Source organism: Nannospalax galili, unplaced genomic scaffold, assembly GCF_000622305.1.
Source record: "Nannospalax galili isolate Female #2095 unplaced genomic scaffold, S.galili_v1.0 scaffold452, whole genome shotgun sequence".
NCBI lineage: Eukaryota > Metazoa > Chordata > Mammalia > Rodentia > Spalacidae > Nannospalax > Nannospalax galili.
The window spans coordinates 2,195,492-2,223,438 of NW_008333659.1; the positions used below are offsets into that span (position 1 = coordinate 2,195,492).

General features: G+C 34.8%; 1 protein-coding gene across 6 annotated transcripts in view; it reads right to left on the reverse strand.

The window, feature by feature from the left end:
- The window catches only part of Dgkb (diacylglycerol kinase beta), a 772,948-nt gene that overhangs the window by 480,801 nt on the left and 264,200 nt on the right, over positions 1-27,947 (reverse strand). For 4 of the 6 annotated variants that reach the window (XM_008828356.3, XM_017796961.2, XM_008828359.3 and 1 more), the window contains 2 exons: positions 15,123-15,158; positions 7,570-7,686 (listed from right to left, as the gene is read on the reverse strand). In XM_008828356.3, the coding sequence (XP_008826578.1) occupies positions 7,570-7,686; positions 15,123-15,158 (153 nt within the window). The remainder of the gene's footprint in view (positions 1-7,569; positions 7,687-15,122; positions 15,159-27,947) is intronic. The other 2 variants (XM_008828358.3, XM_008828360.3) reach the window with 1 other exon arrangement.

Consider the following 27,947-nt stretch of genomic DNA (forward strand, 5'->3'; position numbering starts at 1 on the left):
TCAGTTGGCACTCTTTCCTTCATATATCAGTGTTGTTTATAAAATAAGAAAATATAAAGATAATTTGTGTGGCTAATCATTAATGTGCATCTGTGCCACTTTGATAAAGATAAAAGCAGGTACTTAGCCCAATTAACCCAGTTAAACCAGTTGGACTCTATACTGAAGCAGTGACAGGGATTAAGCATCAACACCTCTGAGACTCTGGTGTTAAAGGAACATATATAATGGTGTTAGAATAGAAATGTTGTTTCAGGAAAATCTGGCTTATTTTCTTATGCTCACAGACAAAAAAAAATTGAAATTGTGCTAACCTTTGCTTCTATAAAAAGAAGACCTAGTTAGCTGAGTAAATTTGAATACTAGGCAAAGACAGAATTCTTACATCTGCGAGCCAAAGACCTGAAGTCTCGTCTAGTCATTGTCAGGTTTGACAAGTTAAAATATTTTGCCCCAAGTAAAAGCATGTAAGCATAGAGTTGAGTAATCTCCCTCATGATAGCTACATTTCAGTGGCTTCTGCTGCTTATATAACATATTTGAGCTTTTTAAGAAATCTGGCTGATGTGTCTTGTCAGGTAAGAGTATAAATAACAAAAAGTAGAAAAGTGTACATATGTCCTTGCTGGTGAAATACATTGGAAGTTGCTGTGATTGATTTATTTGCCCTCACTTCTCAGCACACAGAAAGGACATGTGAGCACATGATGAGCTAGCTGCTTGCTGCCTCAAAAATCAAGAAGGGGTCCTCCTAGTCAACCTGCTTGCCTGTGCCTGTGCCATGATGCTGGGGATGCTGCCTCCAGATCTGTGAGACATAGATGGATCATGTTTAAGCCACAACAATTGCCTGCATTTTGTTATTGCAGTACAAGTATCAAATAATAAAGCTGTTGCAATGTATTCTCCATAAAAGAAAGAAGAGGCCCTTTCTCCTTCCTGACTGAGGATGGAATTTGGATTTTGGAAGAAACAGCAACTGCCTTTGAGCTTAAGGTGACTTTGAAGATGTTACATATTAAGCACTATTCATGACACAAAATGTGGAGCTGCCCAATATGCTAGCTCTGCACTCCATGTAAGTAAGACAGAGCACTGAAGGCTGCTATGGCATTACTTTTTGTCTTTATTCTTATTTTGGTTGTTTTCCTCTTACAGACTGCACAGCCTAAATGTAACTGAAATGAATAAAAGATGAGTCCCATGGGGACTGAGAACTGGATACAGATAGAATCAGAAACACAGAGCCACATCTTCATTTACTAAATTTAGTAATATACCCATTTCTTCAGGAAAAAAATAAAAATTTAATACCAGTATAACTGTGGACATATGTTACAATTACATCTTTAAACTTTTTTAAAGAGATTTAAAATTTTTGAAATAATCTCATTTGCCAAAAATGTGGCAAAGACTATAAAAAGGGCTTTTTCCCTGAACCATCTGAAAATCCATGGCCAAAATTATGCTTTATCATTGTATTTTTGTATTGCTTACCCACAGGAAACATTCTCTTGCATAGATTTAATTTGCTCATCAAACACAGAAAGTTAATGTACTTCTGCTTTAGTTTATAATATTATTCATTTATTTATTTTGAGACAAGTTCTCACATATCCTAGGCTGTTCTCAAACTCACTATTTAGACAACAACGAACAAACTTCTGATCTTCCTGCCTCCATTCCCTGAGTGTCTGGATTATAGGTGTGTATCACCAGCCCCAGTTTATGCAGTGATGGATATCAAACACAGGGCTTTCTGAATGCTAGGCAAGTACGCTGCCATCTGAGCTTCCTTCTCAGCCCTGGGCTAGTTTCTTTTCTTTAAAGCACATTATTAAGACAATTGATAAATGAGAGGGCTCTCAAGACTACACTACAGGCATGGGTCAGTGTTATATTCAAGTTTATGAATTCTGCCTTGTATGTAAGTGTGAACATGTCCTTGCTGAAATACATTGGAATTTTAACACAATGGCTTAAAAAATCACATACAAAAAATTTTGAGTGAGGTATGAAAGTCTATTGTTCTGAAAACGAATGTATTTGGCATGCTGAAATATTGGTTATGTTTTGTCATAAATTTTGGTGGAATGACAGGCAAAAGAAAAAAACAGGAAATTATCAAAAATTCTCTCAGTTTAAGGGGCTGGAGAGACGGTTCAGTGGTTAAGAGCCATCTGTAACACTAGTTCCAGGGAAATTCGAAACCCTCTTCTGACCTCTGTGAGCACTGTATGAAACGGATGCACCTACCTACATACAAGCATTATATTCAAACACAGAAAATAAAAACAATAAAATGCTAAAAAAAATTCTTTCAGTTTACAGGTACTCACTCTTGGAGGTACGTATTTCCAGAGCATTTGAGAGCATCATAAAGTGGAACAATTTATAAACAGAAGTATTTCAAATACTGAACCAAGTATGAATTGTGTAGATAGCCTCACATAGTGATAAACTGAAGGAGTTAGGAAAGAAGAAAAATACATGTTTGAAGTCAAATTTGTTACTTTGCTCAAAATCCTCATTTGTGAGCTAGGGAGATGGCTTAGGCAATAAAGCACTTGCTCTATAAGCCTGGGATCCTGAGTTCGATCCCCCAGTGTCCAGCTTTGAACCTGCCATCAGTCTCCCATCATGCCACCTCTGTACTTGAAGCATCTCTGCAGCACCCTATGTCTTCTCCACAGAGGGAAGAAATATGAATGGAAAGAGACTGCTCATAATGAACTCTTCTATGCTAAAGAGAGTTCACCATTTTAAAAATATTATTTATTCATTCACAGGGATAGTTCAATACAGTAAATTTAAAGAGCCTGACTCTGGAATCAAGCTCATGTATCTAGGTCAACATCTCCTTACATAGACTATTGACTTTAATGATTTCATCTTGTTTGATCACTTTAATTACCATCAATATGTGTTTTACTCCAAAATCATAACCTTTCTTTCCCCTGAATTATGATTTACATGTCAGTCTGACTACCTGGTGTCTTTTTGTCCGTCTAATAGAAACTTTTTTCATCAAACCATATTCACTCAAACTCTTTATCATCTTAGTCAAAGTCACCTTGGTCTTTTTAGTCAGTTGGTACCAACCACTTTGGTGATGTCTCAGACTCCAGTTTCACACAAACTCTCCATTCAGTCCTCACTTGATCATTCTGATTCTGAACCTACAAAGATCTGTGGTGAAAAGCTCCATCCTATAATCCCTAAATGATTATAGTAGTTATGTGCTGTTCAACTGAATATCCAACAAATGAAATGTACCAAGAATGAGACTGCAATTCAAACCACATTGTTCCTTACCCTCCCCTCACTATCGCCTCATCGCATTCACATCGTGTCAAAGTTCTTATGCCAGCTTTCCAGACTGAGAACATGCAGTACTTGCTACTTCTCTGAAGTGCCCTCTACTATTTTCTGTGTTGGCTGTCCTACTCCAACCATGCAGTTCTTGTTCCTAAAGTTTGATGGGCACTTACTTAGAGTTGCTCGTTACCCAAAATTCGAATGGCCAGCCAGCTAAGCAATTTTAATTATTTACTCATATATTACCTTCTTAGCCATCTTACTTAAATATAGATGAGTCCAAATCTCATATTATTTATTACTGAAACACAATGTTTGTGTGGATAAACTCAGTTGAAAAGTTATTGTAGTTCTTTAACTGTAGACTAATAAACTCTACATAGAAACAGGGGGAAAGAATAAGGATGGTGAGCTGATTAAGAAAGAATCAATACGATGGAGAGCATTAATTAAGCAGAGGAAAGACACACATTAACCAAAGAAAGGAATTGGCTTAGATACATGCTAAGCAGCTATTCATCATACAAATAAGTATGTTTTGTTTATAAAGTAAGTGTTTATGAAAGACAAATGAAACCTATTGTGTGGAAGAACACACTAGTTCTGTTTTAGATGGTAAGTATCAAAGTAACCTTTTCCTTTGATTTAAAGTATTACAAAGTGGATACTTTCATTCTCCAATGATTCTTTTCAGAAATTTCAAATAACACTCAGGATCAAAGTAAATACAGTGTAATACAGTTTAAATAAATTTTGTTTTTTTTCTTTATTTATTTATACATAAGATAGTCATCAGCAATATCTTGAACATTAAATCATCAGATAATCTCTTGGACATTAAAAATTATAGTTCCCATTACGTTTCATCCTATGTATGAAATGTAAACGTATGGTGTGAGTGATGACAAAGACAGAGTGCTTAGCCACTGCTACTTGAAGTCCCCTAGGACTTGGATTAATTAATGAGACTCATCCTAGGGTTATGCATGATCTATTACTTCCTCTAATTAGAAATAATAATCCTGATCATTATACTGGTTATCTGGAAAGCAGTAAGATGAATGTGCTTAACTATGATTAATAGTCTTCTTTAAACACTGTAGATCTTTTCTGTCACTGAGTTATATGCAAACTGGGCTGCAGCTCAATGCTTTCTCATGACATATATTTTTAAAAGCTGAGGTCAAATTGATTTTCTAGTAAATACTTTTGCTTTACCTGATTATAACAACTGTTTTACCATTTCAAAATTGATAACCAACAATAACATACATTTTTTTCAATTTTACATGAAGTTGTTGTCAAGGAATTTATTTTGTTCTTTACGTTTTCTTCAAAACTATGTGAGTACCCACATCTAAGATGAAACTTAGTTATGTACAAGATAATACACAAAGGAATAGAATTCAAAAAACTGTGACAATCACAATTTTATTTATTTATTACTGTTTTCCCTGTGGCGATGGCCACATTTTCCCCTGATAATATGAGCTGTCAATTTAATTTGCCAACAATGTTGTAAAAAATGATTCTTTGCTTAGAGAAAACCACACATCCAAAAAATGTTAATAATCTATGATTTTTAATTTGACTATCCACTATAAGGTCAAATATTTCAGATTCTTCTTGAATAAAAATGAAAACATAAATTTTATAATACTCTAGATGCTCCATTCAAGTTCAGTTTTAAAATATGGGAAAATTCAGATATGATTATGTAAGCTTAAGAAACAGAGACAACAGAAGTTATATTTCTAATGAATAAATCGTTTTTTCCCCCTCAGAGCCCGAAACAATATAAAATGCAAGAAACAACACAATATTCAGGAATTCAGCAGTTACATACATGTTTGAATTTTAAGTAAAGAGATAAGAAATATCAGGAATAAAACACATAAAATGTAACCCAGAGGGTCCTCAATCAGATCTTGGTTCTGCCACTGACTGACTAATGGTGTGGATGTGAGGAAGTTAAGACAATTCTAAGAATCAATATAAGAACTGGCACTTAAATGGCAATAATAATAATAATGACACTGAGCTGATGTTAATTGACAGAACTATGCAAGTTGATAAATGCATAATAGTATCCTAGGGCTAAACATTAATATTAGACGTTAATACATGACCCATGCTTCCCTTTCATATGAGAAATATTTACACAAGCATGCATTAAATACACTTGGATTACCAAATTGGGCTTTTAGGTAGTAACTCAGAGTAACTAATAAACTAATCAGTATTTATTACTGTCATATTAAAATAGCATGTTGATTATTCTCACTAAAGGTTTATTGAATCACATATAAAATTTTTTGCTGGCAAAATCAGGAGTGGATTTCAAATCTGAGATGAAACATGTGTTGGATTCTCAATATATGGAAATGATCTTCAAAAATCAGATGCCGAGGAGCTCAGAAGGTGGGTGACTGTGACCAGTGATGGTCATGTATATAGAGATTAGAAATGCATGGGAAAACGTCTCAATGTCAAGAGCCCTGGAATGAATTTTTCTGTATGAAACTGTGTGTTTTGACAACGAAGTGGAGATCTTTTTTAAACGTTGGAACCTCATTTAATTTTATGTCTTATAGAGTTTATAATGAGTAAAAGATTATATAAGCGTAATAATTCATCTGTAAACCTAGAAATGTACAGCCAATTTTGAAACAGATGAGGCCAGCCTGGTCTACATAGTGAGTTCCAGGACAGCTGGGGCTACAAGGAGACCCTGTCTCAAAAAGATGAAAAAAAAAGAATTTCTCTGTATGAAACTGTGTATTTTATAATGAAATGGAGATTTTTTAAAAGGTTAAAACCTCATTTAATATTATATCTTATAGGGTTTATACTGAGTACAATATTGTATAAATGTTATAATTCAACCTAAAAATTTACAGCCAATTTTGAAAGAGATACATCTTTGCTCTGCAAACTGTTATTGAGTATGTCAATGCTGTTGTAATGAAATGCTTCTTCTAAGTATGCGGTTATCAAATAAATAATTAAAAAAATTACATCGTCAGTGTCTTTCATAATTGAATTGTATACTCATGAATATAATAATTTAGTATTTCAAAATTCCTTTAGCATATACGTCAATAATTCATGCAAGTTTTTTTCTATTTTGAATCTGTCTTATTCAATTATAAGAGGTCACCTCATTATCAATATGTAAGCAATTATTAAAATTTTAGTGAATTTTTCAATACAATAAGAAGCAATCAGTAGGTATGTGCTGTGCACTATTAAATGTGCTGCCTTAGTACAGAATATGAAATGTGCAGTACATAGTATCAGAGATAAAAATATAAATTATAGAAGGTAAAACATGAATTAAAACTGATTAACTTAGTATGTATTAAAACCACAGGTGCTGTATGGAAATGTGTAAAATAGTAATTTATGTGGCAAGTGGTACTAAGTTTTTCTGGGAAACCTGAAAATTTAAGCATATTCATAGGAGAAGAAGAGACAATTGAAAGGAAAATACAGGTGCAAAAACTGAACATTGAATACCACAATTCTAATGACGAAGACAATTTTGTTAATTGTGTTCATATGGGAACTAGCAATATCAGCAAATGACTTCGACACATTTATTCAATAGACTGTCATATAATAAAGAGGGACAGAAATGTTTTATGATGTCAGAGATCATAGTGATAATTTATAGTTTCTTAAAAAGAATTTTAGCCACTAAACTAGAAACGTGTATGGTATTTGGATCTTACTTAAATCTCTGAACTATATTGACAGCATGGTAAATTCATTTTTATTATTTAATGTCAAAGAAAATTATTCACAAAAAGTGTGGTTTTTTTTCATTCCAAAAGGCACAACTTGGCAATCCAAATGACTCTTCAAAAATCAGACCCATACGGCGTGTACATGTGTTTCTATGTATATGTATGTCTATATATAATTATAAAAAGATGGAGATAAATAATAGGTAGAAATAATACATCTATAATTAATGTTTGCATTAGTAATAACCTGTGAAACTTTCAGACTCAAAGAAGACTTTTTGCCAATTTTAGTTTCAATGGAGATAACAGTATAAATGATTAATGTGACTGTCAATCAATTATAAGACTGACATTTTGATAAATTCATAATAATTTCTCTAAAGAAATATACTCAATTATAAAAACATTAAAAGAATGTATTGATAACTGAACATATGCTCTTTACAGAGTATAAAAGTAGTAAGTATTAAACCCACTATAATTTGGATTTTAAAAACCCTACCTGCAAACCTTGTCCATCCACAGTAACAGAGTTGGCCCTTTGCATTTTGTTTCTGTCGGTCCCTTTGTTGGGCTGCTGGGAGCTGCCTTTTTCCTTTCTTACTGTTGCTTGCTTTTCCTGAGGGAAAAAAAAAAAGAATCTAGCATAAAATTCATATTAAATAAAAATTGAGACTAGGATATGGAAATTATTTGCTAGTAGGGGAATTAATAAAAAAACTTCATGATTATGCACTCACAATCTGTTAATTTGGAATATGTGCTGAAAATATAAAAGCTAAAGTTTTCAACAAGTTCAATACATAATAGTATTTGTGTGATCAAAACGTATAAATTAAAGAAACAATGTGAAAGAATAATAGTAGTTATTCCAGACACACAATCTTCATCAAAAGTAATAACAATTATAGCTGATTAATAAGCAATAGGATAACTACTAGGGTTCAAATTTAAAGCTTTTGATGAGTACAAAAATAATGCTTGTAAATATATGCAGAATTGAAAGTTATTTCTAACTGAATGATAAATTTTGAAGCAACTATTTACATTAGACATAGTACGTAGTAAAAAAAACTCAGTTTCTGCCCCTGCTAATTTATTTGTTTCCATAATAAAATAAATTTATGTATGTGTGTATCAATACATATATGTATGTATGTAAATGTATATGTTGTCGGAGTTGCCTACTTCTGTCTGTATTTTTTCTCCTCATACTCTCTGTAAACTATTCAATGTTTATCACCACTATTCAGCTTTTATTCAAACCATCAGTAACTTTCCCTTTGGTACAATGAATTATCTTCAGCTGAACCAGCAGCATGTGACAGAATGAGTATCTTCCTGTTTCTTGAACGCTTGCCGCTCTTTGAGTTCAGAACACCTCTGTTTCTCCCAGCCCTTTTCCTCATTCACTATGCACCCCTTCAGTCTCTTGCTTATTTATTTTCCCACTTTGTGATTTACAAGAGGTGACCCTTTCCATGGCCTTCACATCTTGACAACCTACACTTCCTTCAAAGGTACGTGATTCCACCTCAGGTTTTCCAAATTCAATTTTATTAAGATGTGTAAATGCAAAATTTCAACTCATCTCATCCTTGAAACTTGCTTCCACATACAGATGCCCCTTCTGTCTCTCCATATGAGGGTCTAAAACACTCAGAAATACTTGGTTAACTACTCAGCACCTTCATTGTTTAAGCAAATATTTTAATCCTTAATTTTTGTCTAGATTACTGCAACTATCACTTAGTGGACCACTATCCTTCCATCTTTGATTTCTTATAGTTAATTCTATATAAAACTGGCACACACATCCCTTTGTGCTATACTCCAGCTATACTGGCCTCTTCTTGTTCCTTGATAACAACCACCACAATTCAGGGATTCTGCAGTTATTCTGCACTCTGATTTAAAAAAAAAATGCCTTGGATATTTTTGGGACTTGGTCTTGACATTAGATCTCTGGGTAGCTGTCAGAGAGCTACTCTGCTCCTGTCTTGGGGTATTTACTTGATTGCTGACTGATGTAGAAGAGTTCAGTTCATTGTATAGTGCCATCCTTGGGTAGGTAGACGTGGCCTATGTAACTAAGGTAGCTGAACAAGTCAGAGGGAAGCAAGCCAGTAAGCAGTGCTCCTCTATGGTTTCTGCTTCAAGCTCAGACTTTGAGCTCCTGTCCTGGGTTCACTTGATGATGGGCTATAAGCTGAAGGCAAATAAAGCCTTTCCTCCCCAAGTGGTTTTGGCCAGTGTCTTATCATAGCAACTGAAATGTAACTAAAACAGGAAGGAGAAACCATTGCATTGTTGCAAACTGTTACAGAGAGTATTTCACTAACCTATCTGAGGGTACATTAATTCTCTCTGGCAAAGCTCTGTTACGATATTTAAGAAAGTTAACTCTGAATGTTAAAACTATAAAAAGTTTCAGGAAGAGACTCCCAGCTCTTTTGCACCACCATTCAGGAAAACATTGCTTTGTGAATAATGGTGGGCCAGATTGGCCATTTAACCTTCAGTTTCATTTTTAAGCTTTTAGGGCTCTAAACCACAAATTAAGACAAATTTCCTTCTGCCAGATAAATTATCCTCGATAAAAAAGAGTGGGAAAATGATTGCTTTAATCAATAGAAGTATTTCAAACTTTGTAAAGAACTACTTTAAAGAATCATGACAAAATATGGAACATATAACTACAAAACAGAAAATACAGTTATTGATATTTGAGCATTTTAAAATATCAACCATTTGTGTTTGGTATGCAGACATTTAAAACACAAAATTCAGTGTTTTGTGATCCTCAGGCTGTACCAGTCACACAACAGATCTTAACAGGGGAATATATTGTGTTAGAATTCCAAAAGAATAATCATCATAATAAACAGAGCAAAAAATCCGGGAACCATTCACAGCAAACAGAATGATGAAATAAATGAAATAAAAAGACCTCACTTTAAATATGTGCTCTAAAAACAAGCCTTTTCTGTATCACGCTGATTCTCAGAGGTAGAGTATTTGTACATTGGTGAAAACTGCTCTCTCAAAGGAGTTGTTTAGGACAATACTTAAGCCTGCTGCTATCGATCACTCGACAACTATGAGCAGCAAGTGATGATTACCTCTAGCTCGGATTTTCTCCTTTTTGTCCAAACTCAGCATGACAGACAGGCAGCCTCACAGAACCCGGACAGAATACCTGGGTTCCAAGAATGCTCTGCGGCTAGCGGCAGCCATCGCCTACGTCCTGGAACTTGTCTTCTCTGCCACTAGGCAGGAGGGCTGAATGGGATCATTACCCTTTCTGAGACTGGAGAGAGGCCACAAAAATCTTCCACAAATCTTATAATATTAATACCTGTGGTATAGGTGCATGTTCACAGGATTTTAGGGGTCCTTTCCATAGTCATCGGTACTCACATATTTAAGAGCTCAGAGACACAAATCTAACAGTTCCAAAGCTATAATATTTCATTGGAATGGACCCACTGTGGAATTTGAATATTTTATCACACAAATTTATTTCAAAAAGGCAAGACTAAAATCTAATAAGAATCCTGGGAATCTCTAGTAAACTGTGTTATTGACTAGTAGTCTTGATTAAAGATTAAGTGTTAAACACACGAAAAATAAAACTAAATGCTGTAATGTTTAATGACTTCCATTTCTTAATTTTAAAAGGGACTTACTTAAAACAAAATAACTTTGGTTGCCAGGCATGGTGGTGACAACACTCTTATAATCCCAGCACTCTGAAGGCAGAGGCAGGCAGATCTCTGTGAGATCGATACCAACTTGCTAGTCTACATAGCAAGTTCCAGGCCAGCTGGGGTTACAGGGAGACCAGTTTTCAAAACTCAATCAGCCAGCCAACCAACCAACCAACCAATCAGTCAGTATAAAAAGAAAAAGTGCAACTTTATGGGTTTAGAGGTTAAATTCAGGTTTTCTTCTTTATTATTGTGTAAGCTTAGGCAAGTTATTTACCATGGAAAACCCATGTGTTGCCAGGGCTGTGTGCTGTAGTGAATGCTGCTGTAAAGATGGACTGTCGGTCCTTTGCTTACTGATTCCTCTTGACTTTGAATAATTGGTGCCATGACATTGGCTATGTCCTTTAGGGGACAAAATGCCATAAATTAGGAAAACCTGCAACCTAGCTTAAAGTGGATCAAGGTATTACTGGTCCCCTGAACTTGAAGGCAGGTTGGTGATGTTGTCCACCTTTCTTGGGTTTATACGTGCCAGACAATGTTGATAATGTCCATTAGGTAACTTCATAGACAACACAACATTTCTGCTAATAATCAAATAATGAAATTGAGAAATGAAAGTGTCTCTAAGTAATCATTAACATGACTGCACAATTATAATAACATTCTCTCTCTGTCTTGCTCTGTCTCTGTCTCTCTCTCTCTCACACACACACATATAATTTGAAATCACACTTCATAATTTTACTTACATCATGTTGTATACACGCTGCCTGCTGGTTACAGTAACCCAAAACTGCCTGCTGGCTACAGTAACACAAAACTGCCTGCTGGCTACAGTAACCCAAAGCTTCAAAGATGGGAGGCAGCTCTCTTATTCGCTCAACTAATTGTGTCTGTTAAGTTGGAAGTTCAACACAGTGACTTTCTTAGAGCCCTCAGTGCACATGCCAATTCCAAGTACTACCTTGTTATCTTCTTAAGGAAACTTAGAACTTAATTATTACACTATCGAATTCAATGTGTAAAAAAATCACAGTTTTGTTGCCATGAATAATAACTTCTATGCTTTGGAAAGACATAACACAAGCTATGTATATGGGGGGTATTCCAGCTAAGTGTACACACAATTATGCTTTGGAATGAATCGTAAAGAATATTTTTAGAAATAAACGATTCCACAGATGCTCTTGAATTTTTTATACTATAAAACAATTGAAATTATGATGTGACCACACTGTGCTGTATTCAAGAAAGGCTGTGTATCACTGCCAATTAAAAACTGTTTCATAGAAAGCCTTTAGTCCTATGCTAAAAGTGTGACCTGTCATCCACAGTTCAACAAATAAATGTGCACTGCATGGATGTGTTTCTCTATATGTTCTCCCATTAATATTGTAAGTGCATTTTCAGTTAAACTATGAGTAAAGGTTCTTTATGGTATAACATGGGGGTCAAGACAGAGTGTGTAGGTGTGTACTCATTCATGCATATATCCATTCCTGGGGTTAAGGACAGTACAGTTTTTAAAACTTACAAAAATATTTTAAGGGATAGTGGAAAGATAATATTAATATAGAACAATGTATCTTACCACAAAAATAAAATGTGATATGGGAAGACTTTTTAAACAATTTATATGAGAAAAATTATGTTTTCTAATAATGAGGAAAGCATACTATAAAACAGATACTTAGGCCTGTTCATTCAGTCAGTCCATATGAATCATAACATGCAGTGGAATAAATATGGTATATTTGGAGATAAACAAAGTAGAGAACTTTAATTTTAAAATGTATTTCCTGCATTTATTTAATAGATTTATAATAGAGACAATAATAAAGTCATGAACTTAAAGATATAAAATTAATTCCCTAACAATTAAAAAAATAAATAATAAACTTTGTAATATTTCTGTCACATTAACATATAATCTAAACTCTCTACTTAATAGTAAGTATGATAATAATGATATCAACTCACATAAAAATCATGTGTTTCAGGATTTGGAGCAATAGAACTGATATGAAACCCCTTCCCCTGAGGGTTAGCTCTCATAGATTTGGAGAGCACTATGTAGGTGCCAAGGGAAACATCAATTGATGGTCCAGAACCAGTTTCAAGAACAAATAACCACATCAATGACCTGAACAGCATACAACATTGGTACAGTAGTGGCGCTTTTATCTTGGGGGCAATCAACAGCTAGCTAACTGGACTAAAAGCCCACTCAGTGGGAGAAAATGAAGTGTGGTACCATAAGCATAACAAAATACACATGGCTGAGAGATCATAGATCTTAGAGAAAACCCCAAGACTGTCACATCCCTAGACTAATGTAGTTTCTTGCTATGTGCAAAATATGTATCCTTTATTTACAGACAAATATTGTAGTCACCATTCATCAAAGAAGCTTATTTTGCACCAGTCAGAGACTATAACCAAATACAACAACTGGTCACACACAGACATTGTCTATGAATTGCCCAGGCCTATGTGACACATCTACAATACAGCCTTTACGCCTAAGGGACACGGAACATAGAACAGGATAATGAAGACAACACTAGTGAATCGCCCAGTTCTCATTAATGAAGCTCCTTCATGCAACAGAGGGCCAGACAAATGGCCAAAACATAGAGATTAAGAGTCTGCAGGTCCTTGGATGGGATTCCCATATTAAATTTTACCCACCTAGGGCTCAGGGACCATAGTGGAAGGAGGGGCAGAAAGATAGTAAAACTAGGGAGGGGGTGCATGACCATATGGAAAGAGAGTCCTACAAGCTCCTAAGGGCCTGCTCATATGATTGTATGGCAATGGTGTCAGCATACACAAGTCCCATGCAAACTCAGGCAGACCAAAACCCAGCATAGAACTGGAGAAATGAACAGCAGACTCCAATCTTAGTTGAAGAAACATTGGCAAATGGTTACTGTTAGGTGAGGAAGAGCTGATCTTCCTAAAACAAGAGATTCTGGATAGGCTAACAAGATCTCAGTGGATGGACTGGCATTGGGGAACATCTGTGGACACAGACTTGACACAGTAGGCCTTAACACAGATGACAAAGTATGTGGGTTCCAGTGCCGGAGGGCAAAGGGAGGATGCCCATGTGGACGGGTATATAGAGGTGTTTAAATACACAAAAACTGAATGAAAACAAATTTTAAAAATAATGTTTCTTATTTCTTTTAGATTAAAAACATTATGTTTCAAACATAGCTCCAAGTATCTCTTTAACTTTTGTGTTACTTCATGGAGTCAGTCTGGCCTTAGAAAACTACATTTCTGCTGGGAGAAAAGAACAGGTAAAGTTTTTATAATGAAGCCATTCTCTAAGTAAATTCTACTTTTATCTGGTAGTCTTATAAGCAATCCATTTACAAGTACGCAGATGATTTGATTTTAATGCCAAAAAAAGCATGTGGGCGTTTTCTTTAGAGATGATAACAACTTAATAGTATATTGTCACACAACAATAATGTAAAGGCTTTACTTAGTCTATGCAACAGTAAAACTAACATTTCACCAACAATAATTAAATAAATGCTGGGGCATGACTGTGACTTATTTTCAAAGTAGAAAACGTTGATTCTGCAACTCAATGTTATTCTGCAGACTTTGTGTACAACACTATGTGCTGAATGATTGGTGGTGACATACTCTTTATATTTTATTTTTTATTTCATATGTATGAGTATATTGCATGCGTGTATGCAAGAGAACCCATATCACGCAATGCCTACAGGTCATAAAGTGTCAGATTCCCTGGAACTAGAGTTGTAGATGGTTGTCAGTCCCCATTTTTGTGCTGGGAATAGAACTTAGGTCCTCTGCAAGAGTAGTCAATTCTCTTAACCACTGAGCCATGTCTCCAGCCCTCTGATGTACTCCTTTTAAAGTAATAGGTACTTCTAAGTGAGCAAAAGTTTCTTAACATGATATTGTCAAATGCTACATACACACTGGTGGCATTAAAGGACTGAATTGTTTGGGATTTCATACAACATGTTTATCTTTTTAAACTGGGAATTTCATAAAATTCAGAGTGATCACATTCTTGGTAACATATCTTTTATTTTTCTCTGTGTTTTGTGTCATATAAGTTACATTTGTAATTTCTATCACAAATGTAATTTGAAGATTATTCCATTATTTAAAATATAAAGGGCTTCATTTCCAAATGTAAGAGTATGGAAAATATATAATTAATAATGCGACAATAATTTAAATTTTATTAATCTGTTATTTTGAGTGAGCTCTAAATGTTCTTTATAACAATATAAAATACATATGACCTTCTGTTGCAATGTGAAAAGTTTTGTTAATTGTTACATACCTCAGGAACTGAAACTCCAGAAGTGGGTAGAGTCTGCTGAAAAAGAGAAGTTCATGTTAAAGCTGAAAATCTAGCTGAAAACAAAAATATCACTGGATATTATCATATCCTCATAGTTCTATGAAACAAATAAAGTGAAATTGTTGTCTTTTCAAACACTTTGTTTTCTTATATTAAATAAACAGGTATCTTTTCACTAAATAAGAAATGTCATATGCAGAATGTGCCACACTGTGAAATGATTTACCTAAATGCAAACTTCCAAGCACACTGGTGACCATCCCTGCCAACCTCCCAGGCTCCTGACCGATTTAGTGCATCATATTTGCATTGTGAAATAACTCAACTTCAGCTGCCATTGTCTGTCATATACGGATCCTTAGCTTTCCAATTTTCCTGTTACCCACCCCAGCATTCCATTTTTCCATGTAGTGTATGTTCATTTCTTCCTTAAGATAGTGTATCTTTTGTAGGCAGGCAGAGTTAATGCTATTCACTGTAATCTGACATACTCTATAAATTTTAAAAAATTCATTAATATCAGTAAATCTAAACAATTAATACACAATTAAATAAGGAACACCATTTTGAGAGTAGTTTAAATACAGTAATACCACCTTCATGGCAGTATATATTCCATCAGATACCACCATTCCTTTCTAAGTCAGATGAGTGTGTGTGTGTGTGTGTGTGTGTGTGTGTGTGTGTGTGTGTGGTGTGTGGTCTGTCTGTCTGTGTCTGTGTGTCTGTGTATGTCTGTGTGTCTGTGTGCATGTTTTAGAAATACACCTCTATTAAGAAGACATTCCAATAGCATGAATAGAAATATATAAAATATTGCAGGCATAGATTTCTAATCAAAGCAATAATAAAATTTAGAAAACAAACACTGGCTAAATCTGTCTCTGGCCGAAGAACCCTAAGAACAAACGTGTTATTTTGAAGATGGACTAAAAGAAGCATGGCAGAGCTTACATCAAGAATTCTAGATTTCAGTAGTGTTCTTGACTTCTAAGTCCAACTCGAATGTCTAACAGCTGAGCAAATGAGAAGTGGGCAAATGTGCTAGTTTGTATAAAGGTCAGTTCAAAGCTGTCAGGCTCATTCCCAGCTCCAGGATAAACTCTGGATGTGAATAAAGATTACCAAACATCTATGCAATCTTTCTGCCTTTATCATAATCTATGTATACTTTCTCCCCTTCAAATACAGATGAAGTGATTTTCCTATTAATTTTTATCCTATCTTATGCCATGAACCAGGGAACTCTGGAATTCTCAAGAAACCAAAATAAAACATGCCTCAAGGATCTTGCACAGCAAGATCTTAGATGTTTTCTGCCTTGGAAAAGCATATTTTCATTATGCATATGTGGAGAGCAACTCACTGCAAAATGAAATGAAAAGATTATTGTCCTATAAATGGTTCAAGGAAACAATCAGATGCAGTAGAAATTTCCCAACTAGAACCCTAAACAAAATCAAATAAGCAAATAACAGAAATAAAGGATATGTTTTTGGATAATCATAGACATTTAAATATGGGCTAGGAAATGAGTGATAATATGGGATTATTGTAGTTGCTAATTTTCTTAGGTGTGATTGTAATAATATCATTGTATAAAATTTATGCTTGATATTAAAAATGCCTGCTGAAATATTTAGACATTAATCATCACAATATGTGCAATACATCTTCAAAAAGTGCAAGCTAATAAGGAACATATATTGTGAATGAATAGGAGCATGAAGTATATACAGTATGTATTACATAGGATTATAAATGTATATACATAAATCTACAGAGCCTCACATGTACGGACACACATATAAATACATGATGCAAAAATAATAGCAGTTATTGAATGTAAGTTTGGTGTTTACTGAGGTTCACTGTATTGTGTTTATGAATCAGTGTGCAGTTGGGAGAAAATAAGTATGTGCTTGCTCCTTTTCATTCTAGCCTTTAAAGCCTAAAGGTGCATAGAGATATTTCCTCAGTGAAATAAAAGTGTGCATATTATTCCGGTAAACAATGTAGCTTCTTGAAGGTTTGGAGAAATGGAATGGATATAGATAGTTGGGCGAGAAATAGTGAACATTATTTTCATGGTGACTCAGAGTTCTCTTTACAAAGGCAAGGATATAAAGAGGAGGAAGGGAAGCAGAGAGAGTTGGAGGGAGAACTGTAAAAATGAATGGTGCCCAAGGGACTGTTTAACATGCTAATTCAGATGAGGCAGAGGCTACATACATATGTACTGCACTTTTCCTTTTGAGCCACACCCAGGCTGATGCTTGACGAATGGTTGTCCACACAAGGATCTGAATGCAAGAATCTACAGAATCCAGAAAGTAATATAGGTTTGAGAAAAAATATTTCCAATCTCATCTCAAAAGAGCCAAAGCTATGCCATGTTGGAAAATAAACATATTGTTTCAGGCATTCAAACAAGCAAACAAGCAAACAAACAAACAAACAAACAACAACAACAACAAAAAAACCAAGGAGCTGGCGAGATTGCTCAGAGGTTAAAAATGCTTCTGTTCTTCCGGAGGACACAGGTTTGATTCCCAGCACCCACATGGCAGCTAACAGCCGCCTGTAACCCAGTTTCAGGGATTTGACACCCTCTCCTGGCCTTGATGGGGGATTGCACTTACATACAGGCAGGCAAAACACTCATACACATAAAAAAATGAATTATTAAAAAAAAAAAAAAAAACAGACTCCATGGGATGAAATCGAAACTTCACTGTCACTTTGCTTCCACCTGTGTCTGGATTTGATGGTCTATGGACACCATGCTTGGGGGCTTCCTCAGAGCAGAAGGGACAGGAGCCAGCCACTGTTACAAGCTAAAAGTGAGTCAGGTTGGCGGAGAGGTGCTGAAATGAAGAGGAAAGGATGGAGAAATCTGTCTTTACTTTCCTGAACATAGAAAAGCAGGAACTAGGGATTAGAAAGAGAATCAAGGAAAACTGAAGTCTCGGATGAGGCAGGAGGCTTCCTGCTCCAAGAACTTTCTCAGGCAACACTGTTTCTCAGAGAAACTCACTGAAGAATGGAACGAGTGATGCGAACATCTCCGGCATAAATTGCCTTACGATGAAACTTGTCAGGAAGAGGTGGATACGAAGTTAACAGGACCACAAACACTTCTTCCTGAGTTACAACGATGTCCTTAAGTTGCAAAAATCAATAGTAACTTTTTGGGAAATAAATTAAGACATCATATTACTTCTTCACTCTCCTGTATATATTTTTAAGTATTCTGTATGAGAATGAATGCTTCAATGTTTGAAAATTAACTTGAGTATGTAGTTCTCAATGTAATACATTTTTAAGTAGAATTAACACTGTGTATTTTATTTAATCAATGGGAGGTGTGACTACAGAGCAATGTGATTGATTTTATTTAATCAGTATCTTTTCAATATTAACTACAATACACAGAACAGATAATTAGTTTAAAAGATGCATTTGCCTTCAGGCACTTATTAAGTTCAATTTAATATCAAATAATTTTTTAAATCCTATTATTCTTAAGTATTGGGATATTTCTTGTCTTCATATTTTCTAATATGTAATCATTTTAAATTGACAATTTAATCCAAATTGTCACAGAACAAAGAAAAATCTTTGATGGAGATTACTGGAGGTTTGAGTTAGTTAAAATATAATGGAACACAGTTCTCACATTAAAAATGGTCACCAGTTATTTCCAAGACTAAAATAAAATTAACAAAATTAGGCCTTACACTTACATATGGGAGTTCATACTTTTCAGAAAATTGCTTTTACATTTGAGTCTTAAGATTCCTCCTGAACCAAGCTACTCCATTTTCAGATTTGAGAAGCTACAAATTAACATGATTAAATGAGTACCACTCAAAAATTAGAGTAAGAAACCAAATATTGATTTGCAGGTCAGTGTTCTCGATATTTACATAACAGAAAATATGAGACAATTTTTTTTTTTTACTTTTTGGGAGTGGAGGAAGTAGCTCAGTAGTAAAGCATTTTTCTAACATGCAAGGCTCTGATTTCAGTTCTCAGTAACACGCACACACACACATGCACACAAACACACACACACACGTACACACACACATAAAGTTACTTTTGTAAATACATTTCCATTTTTTAAGTGATTAGGAAATAAAATGTTAATGAAGAATTCAAAATATGTAGAAAATATATATTGCAAAGAAAGCTAAGAACTGTGTCAATATGGATTAATTCAACACGACTTTTTCTCTAGTGGTATTCTGAAAGCAGTCAAATGAAACTTTAAAACTATTTTAAATTGTTTTCTTTTATAAGCAATAATAGAATAAAATATACAGAAAATGAGTGATAAAGAGACAATCAGTTTAAAGATAATAAAATTACTGCTCATGATATGGCAGTAGCATTAGCTGGAGGGGGGAAGTTATTTTTCGCTCACCCATGAGAATAAAACATTGGGGGCATAGCTATGGTCTACAAACTACTTGTTTGTGTTTCATGGAATTTATGTTCATACTTCAGTTTCATGCTTTGTTTATGCTCTATAATGTGGGCTCTTCACATGTCTAAACTCAAACACACAAAACACAAGTTTCTAAATGGAACCTATTCTTTTACTTACTTATTTTTTTTATGTGTCTGAGTGTTTTGTCTGCATGTATGTAAATTCATTGCATGCATGCAATGCCAACAGAAGCCAAAGAAGTCAGTGGATCCCTTGTAACTGGAGTTACAGATAATTGATAGTCACCATATGGATACTGGGAAACAAACCCAGGTCCTCTACAAGAGCAGCCAATGCTCTTAATCACGGAGCCCATCTCTCCAGCACCCAAGGAAATAATTGTGGTTTTGTTTTGTTGTTGTTGTTGCTTTTAGACAGACTTTCCCTGTTGCCCCAACTTGCCTGGGACTCACTCTCTGTATAGAAGAGGCTGGTCTCAATCTCACAGAGATCTACAGGCAGCACCATGAACAGCTAGAAGTGATTCTTATACTACTGTTGCCCTTTAATGAAGCTTATATTGATCTATAAAAACTATAAACTTTTTTCTTTTCTATAGGAACATTGTTATATGTAATTAAAATGTAATTAAAATACAGATATCCCAAATAAAACCTTTCAGAAGTCACATATTTTAGAGTCTTATCCATAGTCTCTTGCCTAACCATTTCTTATCAAGGTCCAAGTTTTAACTTTGCAGTAACAGAAACTAAATGCCAAAAATGCTCTTACTTATGCTGGGGAGATACATCAGTTGATAAAGTGATTGTCATGCAAGATGGGGACATAAATTTGACACGCAGAAGCCACATAAAACCAGCTGGCATGGTACCACATGCTTGTAATTCCAGCACTAGGGAGGTAGAGAGAGGTGGGTCTCTGGGCCTCTCTGATCAGCCAGCCTAGCCCACCTGGCAAGCACCAGGTAGTGAGAGACCCTGGCTCGAAAACCTTTTCTACAGATTTAGCTGTTTCTAAAGATTCCTGATGCCTTTTATTATTCTTAAGTGCTCAATATGTAAGTTTAAATATTCTAATAAAATTTTGGCTTTAAAAGGGAGCTCCATGTACACCTGTACACAGACAGAAATGCATCCAAACATGCACACACATAAACACAGAGCTATCTTTACTGTGCCTATTTCACTATTTCTATTGTTACTAAGCAGATAGTAAATAGATTTTTTGCTAAAACATCTATGTTGATTGAGTCTATTTGGAAGAGATAGAAAGAATGATGCAAGAATAGAGAAGAAACTTCATCCCCCAAAATAACATAATAAGTTATATCTACATTTTATATTCATAAAATGTGTCAACAATACTTCCTGTTACCCCGTTCTTCCTCTCTATAAAACATGACCCAGCTCCAGAAATTCAAGATGGTTTAGTCAGTGTACTACTGCTTTCCAGAATACAGTTCAGTCACTGTAAGTAATGAAAGAATGTCGATAACATCTGTAGTCAGAGATTAGTTTTTCTTTTTGTTATCTTTAAAAAAAACTTGAAGACAGAGTTTATAATAGAATTTGTTCTGATCTTTTGTCCCTCTGAATATCCACTGATCTCATGCCAAAGCATTTCCTAACCAGGTTAAGGCCCAGCTCTGTATTCACGTTAGGTACAATTCAATTGAGTTAAAAATTTACACTGACTGCCAGTCAACCTCATCATGAACTTTCATTATGTGCATGTAATTAATTGGACCCAGCGAACAATATCAGTACTGAGTTATAGACTCTTTTCCCCTGACCATATAATTAGAATATAATTACCCACAGGATATCAGGATGATGCAGAACCTTTCCTCTAAATGCGCCCTCATTAGGAAACAAGTCTCAGTGTACATTTATTCAATCAGTGTGAATTAATTAAAATGTTACTGAAATAAAAGAGGGTAGCAATAAAGAGTATCTGACATCTATTAAGAGACTATCACTTGAGAGCTGCATGTACAGTTTGTATTTAAACCCATTTAGTACAAATAGGAACTTTGACATTAGCCTGAGTTACACCAGTGTACTATGAAATCTGACTAAATAAATCAGTGTGTGTCATTGTTTTTGAAAAGAATTTATTACATAATGGTTTAAAAAATCTTTAAAGATTGAGTTAAATAGTAAGATTCTAGAATCACCATTATTCTCTCTGATAATTCCATAAAGATGTTGTCATGAGTTTGAATATATTCAGTGAACAAGAATCATTTTAATATTGAAGTGTCTAAGCAGTAATCTGTTCATCACAGACACTTACACTATACATGTAAATTATAAATATGAAATATTTGTACTTACTTCTCTTAGGAAACAATGGATGAAAAATCCCAGGCTTAGAAAAGTAAAAACTATTTTTGTCTTTTAATAGAATAGCCTAAATAATCTAGCTTCAGCTATTTCAATACCATATTTTCTTTAAGCCAAACTTATGTATGTACGTAAGAATATATTCTTTTTTAAAGAATGCATATCATACCACACATTCAGATTATATAAAACATGGTAAAAATAGCAAATGCATAAATAATTGGAGGGACATGTGATGCACACAGCACAAAAAGTTGTTAATTCATATGAAAATATTCTTCCTTCAAGCTATTTGCTTGTATTTTCTTAATACCAGAAGCACAGTCATTTTCCATAAAATTACATTGAATAAATAAAAGACCTGAATATCTGAAATGAATATTCAGGATTAGACAAGAGCAATGTGATAAATAACATAATTTCAAAGATCTATATGCAATAAAGTAATATATTCATTTTCTAAATTTTCATACTTTCAAATAAATTTAGATATATAAATAGATTTTATAAAACTTTGTTAGTCAGAATTTGACATTCATTCTAACAAACAGTCAGAGTACTTTGTAATGGAAATGTTGGATGAGCAATAAGACAGATTAGGTCATTTCCAAATTGTTATTTTTCATATGTTCTTTAAAAGCAAATGTCAATCATTTTTTAAATGACTTTTTAATTTTTCAAGAACATTTAACTCTGTAAGTTTATATACCTATATATAAAATATGATATTTTACACTGAAAACTACATTCAGTAAGAACATTTTACAATCAAATTTTTAAAGATAATTTAACATCCAGATGAATAAATCTTGGCTCAAAATTCTGAACATTTCCATGCCTTTATTTTGCAAGAAGAATTCCTAAATCCCATCTCCTCGACAATTTGTATAACTACAATATTAATAAGCAAAAGCTTCTCAAAATTTAGTAAAAACGATAAAATGCTTCAAGTACCATTTCAGAATCTAATATGTTAATTTGGCACCCCATAATTTATTTCATCATCATATACTTTAAAATCAATTTTATTAGCTTGTAACAACAAGTTCCATAACAAATTACCAAATATTTTTTAAAGTTTTCTTATTTCATATTTACCTTAATTTTCAATGATATTTATGTCATCTTATACATGCCCTTCTTGACTCAGGAGACTGATGGGTGTCAAAAGAACTGATCTATACCTCAGTAAGTATTTGTTGGGTATCTACCCTCTGACACCTTTGAATTAGGCATTAGTCATAAAGGGATAAGCCCTATTACGTGTGGTAAGAATGTTGGCTGGACATTCAGTGAACCAGTTTCTGATATCAGCTTCTGCTATTGTAACAGTTAGGCTTGGATGTGGAGCCTGGAAAGGACATTGATCACACGAGGCAGACCATATCGATCTAGAATGACATGTTAGAACAGGCTTTCATAGATATGTGCAGAAGTGATAGCTATAGTCATGGTTAGAGAAGTTCAACTAAATGAGACTAGAATCCAAAGGTGAAGACTATGTAAGCATGAGATGGCATTAGACATTTAACAGTGTTCCATTCAGAGTGTGTTGACACTGAATGATAAGAGAAGAAAAATCAAAACCAAAGAACCCAGGAATAATAGCAAACAAGACAGGAAAGCATCTCTAACAGTATTAAACACTACAGAAGAGTCAGAAGAGGGTTTCTAGGATATCTGTAGTCCGAAGCAGAACTTTGGCTTCCTCCAAGAAGCACCTACTCTTAGCACAGGAGCTACTGAGAGCTCTGAGCTAACCCTGATATCTGAAGAATGGTGCTGTGCTCACAGGAGCAGGTTCTCCCAGAAGTACTTATGGTTCCAGAGATCATAGTACATAGCTGCCTGGTACATGATAGAGTCAAACTTTAACAAGATATTTAAGGGAAATTCTGTGTTATGATTTTTGGCCCCAAACCCTAAGTGAAGATCAGACCTAGGCCAAACTTTCAGTAAGACCACATTCTTGATCAGTTTGTACCTTATTTTGACTTCTCTCCCTCCTTTAAATATCTTTAATTTTTTCTGAAGAACCTTCTATTCCTTCCTAATCACATAAAGTTAAATCCCTACTTCATGTTCTGCTCCTGTGGCACCCACAACAGAGAATGCAATTCAACTTAGAAAAAATGGCAGGAGCAGCTTATGGTGCATTATTGTAGTCAGAAGGTCGAATACTGTTGACTGGGGAGGAAGTAAGAGAAGTATGTATTTGACTCAGTGAGTCTACCTACCTATGTATGCTTACAGCCACATGAAGCAGCAGTCAGGAGCCAGACTCTGCACAAACACAGGAACTTGCATTGCACACAGAAAGGATAGCTGTTCTGCTGGGTGGACTCCACACACAAGGAGAGTGAAAACAAACTAGACCATTGAACTCACACTGTGATGCTGTTAACTGCTAACACATTGTCTAAGATGGGCTTTGTCTAGTTAAAATTATTGTATCAAAATCTGAAAAATGACTAGAGATGTCACAAAGAGAAAAACAATGAGTTCTAGGAAGAAAGAAGGCAGAGAATAATAGAATGAAATAAAATGGAAGGATACAGGCACTGTAAAGTTCGTGATGTGGAAAAGTAGTAATCAAAAGAAATAATTTGACAGTGTTTATGGGAACTAAGCATAACGTAGTTAAGAGGAGAGCATTATAGACCATTATAGAGCCACATTCTTTCAGGATTTGTGGGCTCAGGCAATGAGACAAAACAGGTCAAAACACTTGAGCAGGCTTCGAAGGAACCTTCGAGTGAAAGGTTTTATCATTTTGACTGAGGATCAAGGAATGGGCATAGAGATCTCCACAGAACTGTGATGCTTCCCGTGAAAGTGGAACACAGCTGACCTAGGCAGTACAAACCCAACTGAGGTAGAGATCACTGGAGTATATATGAAAACGTGATCCGTCTGTGGAATAACACATGCATATCCCTTTTTTCTTGTCCTCAGGTTTCAAAGGAAAATTGAAAATAGCTACATTGAATAGTAGGTTGGAGTTAAGCATCCAATAGTAGGTTGGACGTGAATCTTTATGACCGCCACTCTTTTAATAAAAACCACAGATTACCTCTGCTGGTGAATCTACCCTTACATGTCTGATGCTGTTCAGGGAGTCTGGTTGAGATTGCATTCAATGCTTTAAAATTGGGTCATGAAAATGATACAAAACATTCACTTTTAATGTTACTAGACCTGGACATCTGTCCTTCCCACAGCAATCGCCCTTCTGAAGGAGACAAACAGAAACACTACACAGAAGTTCATTTATCTGGAAACTTTCATGTTGAAGTTTGTGGCAACATTATTTTGCTAGTGTTTAACTAGAAGAGCCCATTTGGGACACCATTGATGACACTGGAGGTTATCATTTTTATAAATACTTTCCTAAATAAATATAAAAAGTGAATCATCACTTTTGTTGTTTGTTTCGTTGGTTGGCTGGTTTTGTTTCTTTGAGACAGGGTCTCCCTGTAGCCACAACTGACTTGAAACTCATTTGTAGACCAGACTGGCCTCCATCTCACAGAGACCTCACAGAGGATTGAAGGCACCAAATCTGGCTGATTCTTCTTGTTTAAATTTCTGTGTGCTTATTACTTATGATGTATAGCCTTAAATTATTTTATTTATTTCATTAATTTTACAATTTCTTTTTATTATAATGTATCATAATGTTTTACCTTCATTTGAAAATTCTAATACTTTTTATCAGTTCACCACCATTTTAATATCCTCATTATAAGAAAAAAAAAGTTTTAAGAAAAGGTCCAATCAAAAACATTAAATATTTAATCCATGCTGATTTATTTTGGAATAGGCATAACATGGGCTTCAACTTCCTTTTGACTGTTCCGTGTGGTTATACAATAATCTCAAAACAAATGATTGACTAGCAAATACAAGATGATATTATCATCTATTACATTTTAATATGTATTTCCCTATGTCTTTAGGTTTTCCAGCAGTTCTTAAAAGTTTCTAGAACTACTTCCACATTAAGTCGCTCACTGGAACTTTAACAAAACGGACATATTGTTAAGAGTTTTTAGAGCAGGTTTTCCTTGTTACGTTTTTATTTTTATTTTTTACAATTTTATATGTTTGTATACATTTCTATTTCCAAGTGAACTTTGGAATGATTTTGTTAAGTAAAAAAATCTTGCACAGAAATTGCATAAAGGAATCAATCAAACCTGAGGACATGAAAGTTCTTTTATTCAGTTTGATTTTTTTTCAATACATGTTATTTTATTGGTTTTATTTATTTTAGAAATAGCATGATCAGTGCCACTGTCTTCTGCAGAGACCCTCTTAATCCAACTCTGATTTAGAGGCAGAGCAGCTGTCCTCAGTGTTGGTTTTATACTGTTCTAGTGCTGATACCTTTAATCTTCTCTTTCCTTTCCCTCTTTAACTCTCTAGTCATCTCTTAAAAATTTGTGTATTCTAGAATAGATGCTTTCTTTTGTGTTCTTGACTAAGGAAAAGAATTGTAATTGCTATTTCTCTGTTTAATGCAACAAATTTTCAGGCATGCAATCTATGTAATATTTGCTGGATGTGCTGATTCTTTGTTTTATAGCTGAAGAATTGGTAATATTTTGTGACAACACTAAAATGAATGTTAGACATGAACCATCAGTCTGTACTATTATTATAAAAATGCAGAGCAAAGGAAAATAGCCACTGTTGAACTGACCACTTGTTGAGATGCAGTGTAGTATCTGACAGTTTCCTATATTGATCTCAGGATAGTGTAGAAATAAAACAATAAGTGTTGCTTCCAGATAAACACTATCAAACTTACATCTCCCAGTTCTGGCAAAGGCTACTACAAAGCCAAAGGTGGGAGAATGCAAACTTTCACTATCAATTTCTTAGCATTTCATGACATGAATTTCTAGGTCCAACCTAATTTTGGCATGAATTTACTGTTTTATTTTGCTGAATACTGTATTTTCATGGGAGCTGCCTTAAACATTGTTGACAATTGCTTGTAAAATAACCTAACTCATTTATTAATATATAATCTCAGATCCTTTTGAATCACAGAAACACAGAAGATTCTTCATTTCATTTGAATTTATTTTAAAAATTCTCTTTATGTTCTTAAATCTCCTTTTGATATTCTTATGAATGGGCACATAGTTTTTTATTTCTAATAGATTTTATCTTCATCAAACTTCATCAAATTATATCTATTGGCATTAGGTTTTGACTTTTCTATAAATTGTGATAAACCTACCATGGCACAATTTGTTTTCTTAAAAATACTTATAATTTGTCCTGTATAAAAGCATATTTTAAGTAAAAACTATCACAGAATCTTTTAGAAATTGTGCTGGATAGTTTTAGTGTCAACTTGACACAGTTGGGTTGAGGGATCCTCAGTTCGGGAATTGTCTCTATTGTACTGGCCTGTGGCCATGTCTGAGGGGCATCTTCTTGGTGAGTGATGTGGGTGAGCCCAGCCTACTGTGGGTGGTGCCACCCCTGGGCAGGTGGGCCTGTTTTGCATAAGAAAGCAGGCTGAGCAGGGGCCAGGGGAGCAAGCCAGTAAGCAGTGTTCCTTCATGGTCTGTGCTCCAGCTCCTGCCTCCAGGTTCCTGCCCTGAGTTCCTATCTTGGGCTCCCTGATGAACTGCAACCTGGGAGATGTAAGCTGAATAAATCCTTTCCTCCCCAAGTTGGTATTTGTCAGAGTGTTTTGTCACAGCAATGGAGAAACAAACTAAGACAGAAATATTTTCATAGTCATCTTAAAGATAAACATTATATATATGTATATATATATGGCCATAAACATGATGTTTTTCTTAGGAGACTAGATCGTGTGTGTGTGTATGTATGTGTGTGCACATGCATGAGAATGCATGTATCCCTATGTGTGTTCATTCTAGGGTTAATGATGGAGTTCAGTGGTAGGGTGCTTGTCTAGCATTTGTGTGTGTGTGTGTGTGTGTGTGTGTGTGTGTGTGCATGTGTGTGTATGTGTGT